This window comes from Hypanus sabinus, chromosome 2, assembly GCF_030144855.1.
Source record: "Hypanus sabinus isolate sHypSab1 chromosome 2, sHypSab1.hap1, whole genome shotgun sequence".
Taxonomy (NCBI): domain Eukaryota; kingdom Metazoa; phylum Chordata; class Chondrichthyes; order Myliobatiformes; family Dasyatidae; genus Hypanus; species Hypanus sabinus.
The window spans coordinates 83,057,038-83,069,278 of NC_082707.1; the positions used below are offsets into that span (position 1 = coordinate 83,057,038).

General features: G+C 36.1%; 1 protein-coding gene across 2 annotated transcripts in view; it reads left to right on the forward strand.

Moving 5' to 3' along the window:
* uggt1 (UDP-glucose glycoprotein glucosyltransferase 1) overlaps window positions 1–12,241 on the forward strand; it is a 180,228-nt gene that overhangs the window by 36,625 nt on the left and 131,362 nt on the right. For both annotated transcript variants that reach the window (XM_059949051.1, XM_059949058.1), the window contains exons 16-17: window positions 1,510–1,645; window positions 2,635–2,766. In XM_059949051.1, coding sequence (XP_059805034.1) covers window positions 1,510–1,645; window positions 2,635–2,766 — 268 coding nt within the window. The remainder of the gene's footprint in view (window positions 1–1,509; window positions 1,646–2,634; window positions 2,767–12,241) is intronic.

Consider the following 12,241-nt stretch of genomic DNA (forward strand, 5'->3'; position numbering starts at 1 on the left):
ATTTCTGTGAAAGCATCTACGGGCCAGTTAGTTTATTTTGAACAATGGCGTTGTATTAAATAAGAGAACAATATTGAAGTTAAGTAAATATCATTCAATTAGCAAACCTTTTTTATTGTTACAGTAAATAAGACAAAGTTGAATGAGAGGATAAGATAATTTAAGAAAACAAATTATAAATGTATTATATTAACCAAAGGACACAGTCTAAGAAGGAGTTCTGATACTGACATGAGATTTTATCACCGCTGTGGGCTATTTTACATTAAGTTGTGGAGGAGTACTTGTAATATTGATTTCTGATAATTAATTTTCATGTATGCAAAAAATCTGAAGAATTTTGAGTTTCTGAAATTTTATTTAGCAATTCAATTACATATTCCTGAGAGTTGAGTAGACAGTAGAAACACAGAGTATAGCCTACAGGAAAGCCATTTGTCTCATAGAACCTATATTGTCTCTTGACAGAACTATCCAATTTAATTTCAATCCTTTGTTATTTCCTTCTAGATATTCAATATTTTTGTTGGAAATTTTACCATCATATCTTGTTTCATATTTCCAAATACTGATAAATGTTCTTTCTTGTGACACTCCTTAAATTCCATAAGAGCCCTTCAGTGTTCTGCTCCCCTCTTGTGCCTTATCATGCTGCCGTTTGCTTTGCTTGGTTACTTTGTTTAGTTTATTTTTTATATTTGATGCCATCTTTTTACTCTGCCTACAAAGGTAGTGTAAATCCTTCCCAACAACAAGAGCAATCCTACCTGAAAGAATATTGGTCCCTGATTGTATAGGTTACACCTGCCCCAGAAGCAGTCTCACTTTTCCAATACCAGATATTTAAACCCCTTTAGTTTTGCATTACTTATCTCTGTTCATTCATGTGCCAAAAATGTATCACTTTGCTCCACTGCCCCAGATTTAATTGTTAATTTCGTCATTTGGTTGTGTGATCCTGTGGCTTTTGCTATCTTTTATGTTAAATCTGTTTCTAACTTTTCTAAGTGTACCTCTAGTTTTAGATACTTTAAGGTTGCCACTGCAGTCTGAAAATCAGCTCCCTTTTCTGATCAACCTTTAACCAATTTGCTGTTCATGCTTCCTTTCTCCTTTAAATCGTATGAATTGAAACTTTTGCTAACATTTTTTGTATGATGCTAACCACACTTGCCACCCTTCATTATTTCATCAAAAACTCTGTCACACTAGTTGAATATTCCTGAGTTTAATAAATCCCTGTGGGTATTCATTTATTTATGTACCTCCATTTGGAGACAATAATTAGTTTTTGCCCTTTTACTATCTTCTCACTGACATTAGATAGGTTGGCTTTTTAATCATTTTCCTTTTCAAACTGGGTGTAATTTTTGAGATGTAATTTCAGCTCCATTTTATATAAACATGTGGATATCCAAGAATAAAGACAAAAATGGACTGTAATTTTTTTGTCATAAACAACTTAAGTACAAGTGACTAATGATATGTGAATGATTTTTTTTTATACAGAATTGGCTTGGTCTTTGTGGTTGATGATTCAGATGAGGCTGATGGCTTAAAAGATCCTGGTGTCGCACTTCTCAGGACTTTTAACTTTGTAGCAGATGAATTGGATAACATGAATGCCTTTCAGACAATCATTTCGGTATGATTAATGTATTAGATGGATTAAGAACTTGGAAATGACTATGTTTACAGTCCAAAATTATTTTGTTCTTCATCTTCCACAACCTTAGCTAACAACTTTTCATGCTATGACACAAACCTGAGAAAATCTGCAGATACTGGAAATGCAAAGCAACTCTCATAAATTGCTGGAGCAACTCAGCAGGCCAGGCAGCATCAGGAGTCCTGACGAAAGGTTTCAGCCTAAAACATCTGTTCCATAGATGCTGCCTGGCTTGCTGAGACCCTCCAGCATCTTGTATGTATTGCTTTTTTATACTATGATGTTGGCATCTGAGGACAGGATCATAATGACATTGAGTCACATTACTATGTTTGAGCCTGCCATTTTGCGTCAACCACATGATGTGGACCCATCAGGCTCTATTCACTTTTTATCTTTAAATCTTACCTACTCTAGTAAAATATTCTATTTTTAAGAGCTTTTTTGGTACATTTCAGAATATTTTAGTCTTTAGTCAGTATATGGCTAAATTTTCTTCCCATTTATTATTAACAATATTAAATCTTTACAAAATAGGAAAGGATACCCAGCTAATTGGACTGATGATTTCTTATTTTTTCTCATCCATGTTCAAAATAATCCCATTCTTAGGAAATAAGTTTTCTAGATTATTACGCTAATAGGGATTTAATGTTAAGACTAGTCTGCAATCAAAAGTCTAATTCCTGTTGTTTCCAATGAAATGCCTTGGCTAATTTCAACTTCAGTTTCTATTATCAGATTTATACTAAGGAATTTTATTTTCAGAAAGTATGGAAAAAACCTCTGAGTTTTTCTTCTTAACTATGTACAGCAGCCACTGTTTTAAGTAGATCAAATGGGTTTGATGAAGTCTTTCGTGGGACAAATTATAATGGGCTGAGTTGCTATTGAGATTAGAATGGAACAACACAAGCTCATAACTTCTTCCATGTATTTATGTATTGTGTTTCCTTCTTATTCAGATTTATAACAAGGTGATGCCTGGTGAGAAATTGACAATTGAGCATATCATCAGTACCTTGGAAAAGGACTTTGCCAGTGTAGAAGTGACTAGTATCCTGGGAGCAGATTCAGCATATGACAGAAATAGAAAGGTGAGACAAATTAATTCTTGGAGATAAGTTTTGATTTTAAGTGGCCATTGGGAAGAACCAAATAAAGGCAGCCTTTCAGAATGAAGGTAGTGACTTAGCTATGCAAATAAATTGAAGCTGTATGTTGCTTAAATTGTGAAGGTTGCATGTTTTATTATCCTTTCTCTAAAGATTGTTCATGCACAGTAGGGACATTTTATGTATATTACTTACAGTTTTCCAATTCGGTACAAAGAAGAGTCGCGAGATAATCTGTGCTTTAAATCCTAATAAATACATTATCATTTCTTTTTTTGGATGGAAAATTGTCGAATGCTAGATCTTTTAAAGGGACATTTAAAATAAGTGAAGTATTATAGAAGGATTTTATTTAGAAGTTGTCTTTTCCATTATTTATAAATAATTTATTTATAAATAATTCAAAAATTGTAAAGTCGTAGGCAACCGAATGGACTTTTGGCCAAAAATAGATTATTATTTGTAGCCATTGGAATGAAAGCTTGGGAGAATTTCAAAGTTGTATGGAAATTCAGTGGAATGTTTGGAGTGATCTTGACTGTTGCCAAATTGAGCAGTAACTGTACAGTTACCACCCCTCCAGAAACAGGATGTTTGGCAAGCACCAAAGATTAAAAACTTCTTTGTTTTTAAATTCTATGAGCCAAGTCATTATGCTATGGTGTTGCATATACATCAATGTAAACATTACTACCAATACCAATATAGAAGTCTAGCATGCTTTCAGAAAAGTCAAACTTGATATGTGTAACTATTTTATTTTTTACTTCTCTTCTAGTATTTGTATATCTGTGCACATCTAATGCTACTGTGACACTGTAATTTCCTTTGGGATCAATAAAGTATCTGTCTGTCTATTTGATGTATCAATTGCATAGGTCATACTTCTTAAGGAACTGGACAGCTGGGTGGAACTTCATTTTTGGGTCTGGGGTTTAAAAGTTCTGTAGTCTGTTATAGATTTTAAAAGGTATAAAGCAGGGGTCCCCCAACCTTTTGTGTACCATGCACCCATACCATTGACCGAGGGGTCCGTGGACCCTAAGTTAAGAACACTTGATATAAATTCTTACAACATTTTGCTTCATGAAAGTAACTTTTGTCTAAGCACTGAATGGTCAAAATCGTCAAGCCCTAGTAAAGTGAAAAATTCCAATTATGTTCTGGGACATTATGAAGACAATCACTTTGAAAATAATATGTAGATTATTTTTTAATCTTAGGATAATTTTATATCCATTTAAATTTGATTTTGGTTTAAATTTAAGTCTTCTTAAGTTAAAGAATTTAATATCCTAAAAAATCTTTAGAAGAGTAGATTAAAAAATCTCTTCCATCTTGTGGGGGAAATTCAGAACACCAATTTAGTGTTCTAAAAAATATGAGCTGGTCTATTCAGAACTGTAAATTAGAAGTTTTCTTTTCTACACAATAGTATAAATCTGGAGTGCATTTGCTCTAAATGGTCTAGATTCTGGTTGTGTTGTAACTTCTAAATTGGAGAAAGATTTCCAAGAATAAGGGTGGAAAGTACTGATCAGCTATAATCTAATGGAGGGATTGAACAAGACTGACAAGTCTTCCATTATCTGTACTCTGTGAGTTTTGTTTTACCTTGAGACAGGAATATTCAAAAATCAAAACCTCTGGTGTTTGTATGTACTATGGAATTTATTCTAAGTGTATGGCACAGAATAAATTACAATTATTATCTGCATCTTTCTAAGCACTTACATAAGTGCTTTGAAATTGCATAAATTATTTAACAAGTAACAAGTCAAGTACTTTATTTGGAAATAAATGCACTCACAAAAACTGAATGAAGATTGAATATTGCAAGAGCCTTGTGTTGCATCTATGCTTTGTCATATCAAATTAATGATTTATTACTTCAGATTAATATTTCTGTTAGCTATTATCTTCTGTTTCAGGTGCCGTTTAGATTATACAAAAGAATGGTCTTTGTTGTTTATTAACTCAGTCCTGAAGAAATTGGTTCTTTATAATATAAATTAAAATTTAATGGGCACTCTCCAAAACTGAGCTGGATGTCCTGGTGAGGAGAGTTGCTAAGGCTGCTGGGGAGAGTTTAAACTAGAATTGTTGGGTGTAGGAACCGAACTGAAGAGACTGGGGAAGAGGCGGTTGGCTCACAGATAGAGAAAGCTTGGAGACAGTGTCTGAGGGAGGATAGACAGGTGATAGAGAAGGGACACGCTCAGACGAAGGTTTGAGATGTGTCTATTTTAATGCATGGAGTATTGTGAACAAAGCGGATGAGCTTTGAGTGTAGATCAGTACTTGGAGCTATGACGTGGTGGCCATTACAGAGACCTGGATGGCTCAGAGACAGGAATGGTTACTTCAAGTGCCGGGTTTCAGATGTTTCAGAAATGACAGGGAGGGAGGCAAAAAGGGTGGGGGTGTGGCACTGTTGATCAGAGATAGTGTCATGGCTGCAGAAAAGGTGGATGTCATGGAGGGATTGTCTACGGAGTGTCTGTGGGTGGAGGTTAGGAACAGGAAGGGGTCAATAACTTTACTGGGTGTTTTTTATAAGCCGCCCAATAGTAACAGGGATATTGAGGAGCAGATAGGGAAACAGATCCTGGAAAGGTGTAATAATAATAGAGTTGTCATGATGGGAGATTTTAATTTTCCCAAATAGTGATTGGCTTCTCCCTACAGCAAGGGGTTTAGATGGGGTGGAGTTTGTTAGGTCTGTTCATGAAGATTTCTTGACACAATAGGTAGATAAGCCTACAAGAGGAGAGACTGTACTTGATTTTGTATTGGGAAATGAACCTGGTCAGGTGTCGGATTTCTCAGTGGGAGAGCATTTTGGAGATAGTGATCATAATTCTATCTCCTTTACAATAGCATTGGAGAGAAATAGGAACAGACAAGTTAGAAAAGCATTTAATTGGAGTTAGGGGAATTATGAGGCTATCCGGCAGGAAATTGGAAGCTTAAATTGGGAACCGATGTTCTCAAGTAAAAGTACAGAAGAAATGTGGCAAATGTTCAGGGGATATTTGTGTGGAGTTCTGCATAGCTACGTTCCAATGAGACAGGGAAGTTATGTTAGGGTACAGGAACCATGGTGTACAAAGGCTGTAATAAATCTTGTCAAGAAGAAAAGCTTACAAAAAGTTCAGAGAGCTCGGTAATGTTAGAGATCTAGAAGATTATAAGGTTAACAGGAAGGAGCTTAAGGAAATTATGAGAGCCAGAAGGGGCCTTAAGAAGGCCTTGGTGGGCAGGATTAAGGAAAACCCCAAGGCATTCTACAAGTATGTGAAAAGCAAGAGGATAAGACGTGAAAGAATAGGACCTATCAAGTGTGACAGTCGGAAAGTGTGTATGGAACCAGAGGAAATAGCAGAGGTACTTAATGAATACTTTACTTCAGTATTCACTGTGGAAAAGAATCTTGGTGATTGTAGTGATGACTTCCAGCAGACTGAAAAGCTTGAGCATGCAGATATTAAGAAAGAGGATGTGCTGGAGCTTTTGGAAAGCATCAAGTTGGATAAGTCACCGGGACTGGATGAAATGTTCATCAGGCTACTGTGGGAGGCAAGGGAAGAGATTGCTGAGCTTCTGGCGATGATCTTTGAATCATCAATGGGGATGGGAGAGGTTCTGGATGATTAGAGGGTTGCGGATGTTGTTCCTTTATTCAAGAAAGAGAGTAGGGATAGCCCAGGAAATTATAGACCAATGAGTCTTACCTCTGTGGTTGGTAAGTTGATGGAGAGGCAGGATTTATGAACATTTGGAGAGGTATAATATGATTAGGAATAGATTAGGAATAGTCAGCACAGCTTTGTCAAGGGCAGGTCGTGCCTTACGAACCTGATTGAATTTTTTGAGGATGTGTCTAAACACATTGATGAAGGAAGAGCAGCAGATGCAGTGCATATGGATTTCAGCAAGGTATTTGATAAGGTACCCCACGCTAGGCTTATTAAGAAAGTAAGGAGGAATGGGATCCAAGGGGACATTGCTTTGTGGATCCAGAACTGGCTTACCCACAGAAGGTAAAGAGTGGTTGTAGATGGGTCATACTCTGCATGGAGGTCAGTGACCAGTGGTTTGCCTCAGGGATCTGTTCTGTGACCCTTACTCTTTGCGATTTTTATAAATGACCTGGATGAAGAAATGGAGGGATGAGTTAGTACGTTTGCTGATGACACTAAGGTTGGGGGTGTTGTGAATAGTGTGGAGGGCTGTCAGAGGTTACAGAGGGACGTTGATAGGATGCAAAACTGGGCTGAGAAGTGGCAGGTGGAGTTCAACCGAGATAAGTATTAAGTGGTTCATTTTGGTAGGTCAAATATAATGGCAGAATATAGTATTAACGGTAAGAGACTTGACAGTGTGGAGGATCAGAGGGATCTTGGGGTCCAAGTCCATAGGACGCTCAAAGCAGCTGCGTAGGTTGACTTTCTGGTTAAGAAGGCATATGGTGTATTGGTGAAGTCCACCTGCCACTTCTCACTGAATTTGGGAGCCGAGAGGTAATGTTGCAGCCATATAGGACCCTGGTCAGACCCCATTTGGAGTACTGTGCTTAGTTCTGGTTGCCTCACTACAGGAAGGATATGGAAGCCATAGAAAGGGTGCAGAGGAGATTTACAAGGATATTGCCTGGATTGGGGAGCATGCCTTATGAAAACAGATTGGGTGAACTTGGCCTTTTCTCCTTGGAGCGACAGAGGATAAGAGGTGACTTGATAGAGGTGTATAAGATGATGAGAGGCATTGATCATGTGGATAGTCAGAGGCTTTTTCCCCAGGGCTGAAATGGTTGCCACAAAAGGTCACAGGTTTAAAGTGCTGGGGAGTAGGTACAGAGGAGATGTCAGGGGTAAGTTCTTTAACACAGAGAGTGGTGAGTGGAATGGGCTGCTGGCAATGGTGGTGGAGGTGGATACGAAAGGCTCTTTTAAGAGACTTTGGATGGATGCATGGAGCTTAGAAAAATAGAGGGCTATGGGTAAGCCTGGTAATTTCAAAGGTAGGGACATGTTCGACACAACTTTGTGGGCCAAAGGGCCTGTATTGTGCTGTAGGTTTTCTTTCTTTTCTTTTCTTTTCTTTTCTTTTTCAACCTTTTTATTATTGTTATTAATATCAACAAAATAAAATTGATACATAGATAATGGGATTACAAACATACACATTTTGACTGAACATGAAAGAATACATAAGCAATGATTACAGTATAAATGAGTATTCCCAAATCATGGACGATATAATATACAAATAAACAAGGCAAATCTAGGTATATCATAATATATAATAAAAAAGATAGAAAAAAGAAAAAGAAAAAAAATTATGCAAAAAAACTAGTCTAATAATCTAATAACTGATAAGGGAAAAAAACAAAAAAGAAAAAAGAGAAAAAGAAAATATGGAAAAAGAAAAAAAAAGGGCTGTTTATAATACCTCACAAAAATACAAAATCATCAGTGTCGTCAACTCCGATCCTCTCAACATATATAAAATCGAAACTGGAAAATCAAATAGGCTTGGAACAGGGTCATATTACATCATATGAAAATATTGAATAAATGGTCTCCATATCTTTTCAAATTTAATAGAAGTATCAAATACACCACTTCTAATTTTTTCTAAATTTAGACATAACATAGTTTGAGAAAACCAATGAAATACAGTAGGAGGATTAATTTCTTTCCAATTCAACAAAATAGATCTTCTAGCCATTAGTGTAAGAAATGCAATCATTCGACAAGCAGAAGAGGATAAATGGATTGAGTCCATCATTGGTAAACCAAAAATTGCAGTAATAGGGTGAGGTTGTAAATCAATATTCAATACCGCAGAAATAATATCAAAAATATCTTACCAATATGTTTTCAAAAGCGGACACGACCAGAACTTATGAGTTAAAGACGCTATCTCAGAATGACATCTGTCACAAATAGGATTTATATAGGAATAAAAATGAGCCAATTTATCTTTGGACATATGAGCCCTGTGCACAACTTTAAACTGTATTAATGAATGTTTAGCATATATAGATGATGTATTAACTAATTGAAGAATTTTATTCCAATTCTCAATAGGGATAGTAAGGTTAAGTTCTCTTTCCCAATCATTTTCAAACTTATAGGAGGGCTCTGAACGTATCTTCATAATTATATTGTAAAGTTTTGATATTAGCCCTTTCTGAAAAGGGTTTAGTTCAAACAAATTCTCCAAAATACCTGAAGACACAAAATTTGGAAAAGTAGGAAGTACAGTATATAAGAAATTCCTAATCTGTAAATATCTAAAAAAATGAAATCTAGGCAAATTATATTTATTAGATAATTGCTCAAAAAACATAAAACAATTATCCAAAAATAAATTGGAAAATCGTAGTAATCCTTTAGTCTTCCAAGCTGAATAAGCTTGGTCTATAATAGAAGGATAAAAAAAGCAATTGGGTACAATAGGAATATTTAAAACAAACTGAGTCAACCCAAAAAATTTCCGAAATTGAAACCATATACGTAAAGTATGTTTAACTATCGGGTTGTCAATTCGTTTCTGCAATTTAGAAAGAGCAAAGGGAAGAGAAGTCCCTAAAATAAACCCAATGCAAATCCTTGTACAGATTTAATTTCCAGGTTCACCCAATGAGGGCTAAAAGATATATCCCAACCCTTTAACCAACATATCAAATATCGGATATTAACTGCCCAATAATAAAATCTAAAATTAGGCAATGCCAATCCACCTTCCTTCCTTGCCTTCTGTAAATAAATTTTACCTAACCTAGGATTTTTATTCTGCCATATATATGAGAAAATTTTTGAATCAACATTAGCAAAAAAAGATTTTGGAATAAAAATTGCTACCGCTTGAAATATATATAAAAACTTGGGTAAAATAACCATCTTAATAGCATTAATCCAACCTATCAGAGATAAAGATAGTGGTGACCACTTAGTAAACAAACATTTAATCTGATCGATTAAGGGTAAAAAATTAACCTTAAGTAAGTCTTTATAGTTTTTTGTGATTTTAGTCCTTAAGTAAATAAAAGAGTCATAAACTAATTTAAAAGGTAAATTTCCATAAATTGGAACCTGTCTATTTAAAGGAAACAATTCACTCTTATTAAGATTTAATTTATACCCGGAAAAATCACTAAATTGAGCCAACAATGATAAAACTGCAGGAATGGATTTCTCAGGATTAGAAATAAATAATAAAAGATCATCTGCATATAATGATAACTTATGTATATCTGTCCCACGATTAATGCCAAAAATATTCTGTGATTCTCTGATAGCAATTGCCAAGGGTTCTAAAGCAATATCAAATAATAATGGACTAAGAGGACAGCCTTGTCTGGTGCCCCGAAATAAACGAAAAAAGGGAGATCTTTGATTGTTAGTAAGCACCGAGGCCACTGGAGTATGATATATCAGTTTAATCCCGGAAATGAATGTCGGACTGAACTTAAACTTCTCCGTCACATTAAATATGTATGGCCATTCAACTCTATCAAATGCTTTCTCCGCATCCTAGACCTAGGAGTCCTAGTTCACCAGTCAATGAAGGTGAATGAGCAAGTGCAACAGGCAGTGAAGAGGGCAAATGGAATGTTGGCCTTTGTTACAAGGGGAATTGAATACAAGAGTAAGGATGTTCTTTTGCATTTGTACAGGGCCCTGGTGAGACCACACCTGGAATATTGTGTACAGTTTTGGTCTCCAGGTTTAAAGAAGGACATTCTGGCAATTGAGGAAGTGCAGCGTAGATTCACTAGGTTGATTCCTGGGATGGCAGGGCTGTATTACGCAGAGAGATTGGAGAGATTGGGCTTGTACACGCTGGAATTGAGGAGATTGAGAGGGGATCTGATTGAAACGTTTAAGATAATTAAAGGATTTGGTAGGATTGAGGCAGGAAATATGTTCCAGATGTTGGGAGAGTCCAGTACCAGAGGGCATGGATTGAGAATAAGAGGTCAGTTATTTAAAACAGAGTTGAGGAAGAGCTTCTTCTCCCAGAGAGTTGTGGAGGTGTGGAATGCACTGGCTCGGAAGACGATGGAGGCCAATTCTCTGGATGCTTTCAAGAAGGAGCTGGATAGATATCTGATGGATAGGGGAATCAAGGGATATGGGGACAAGGCAGGGACTGGGTATTGATAGTGAATGATCAGCCATGATCTCAGAATGGCGGTGCAGACTGGAGGGGCCGAATGGTCTACTTCTGCACCTATTGTCTATTGTCTATCTAATGGAATAACACATTCTGAAGTGCTATGTGAAGGAGTATAAACAATATTCAATAATCTCCTAACATTGAAAAAGGAATAGCAATTTTTAATAAAACCGGTTTGATCTTCCAAAATAAGTTGGGGTAATACCTTCTCCAACCTGGATGCCAGTAACTTGGAAAAGATCTTGGAATCTACATTCAATAAAGATATTGGTCTATAGGATGCGCAGTCAGTAGGGTCTTTATCTTTCTTCAATATTAAAGAAATGGAAGCTCTATAAAAAGATTGAGGCAAATTGCCCAATCTAATTGCTTCTTCAAAAACCCTGCATAACCAAGGAGAAAGAGTAGCGGAAAAACAATTAAAAAATTCTACTGTATACTCATCTGGACTTGGTGCTTTCCCAGAATTCATGGAGGAAATAACCCCTTTAATTTCTGCATCCGTAATCGGAGTTTCTAATATTGAAAGATCATCTGATGATAATTTTGGAAAATTCAATTTCCCAAGAAAATCACAGAAGGTATTACGATCATGAGGGAATTCAGAATGATACAGGAAGGTATAAAAATCTTGAAATGATTTATTTATCTCATCATGGTTAACTGTCAAATCCCCATTCTGCTGACGGATCTTAGTAATTTGACGTTTAACCAAAGCATATTTCAATTGACTCGCTAACAGTTTACCCAATTTATCACTATGTATATAAAAATCAGATCTGGTTTTCATTAAATGATTTTCAATCGAAGATGTAAGTAATAAACTATGTTCCGTTTGAAGTTCAACCCTTTGTTTGTAAAGCTCCTTACTAGGAGTGATCGAATATTTCTTGTCAATCTCTTTAACTTTATCAACCAATAAAAGAGTTTCCTTCTTAATGCGTTTTCTCAGACCAACAGAGTAAGAGATAATCTGTCCACGTATATATGCTCTAAAAGTGTCCCAAAGTGTTCCGCGAGAAATATCATCCATTGAATTAGTTGAAAAGAAGAAATCGATCTGTTCCTTCATAAATTTAATAAAATCCGGATCTTGCAGTAAGGTAGAATCAAATTGCCATTGTCTAGCCCAGAGGTCGGCAACCTGCGGCTCCAGAGCCACATGCGGCTCTTTGATCTCTGTGATGCGGCTCCCCGTGGTTTGTTAGCTTTTGAAATGTAATTCGAAATTTGAAGATTATGGTGATCTTGTACAATCTGAAAACTT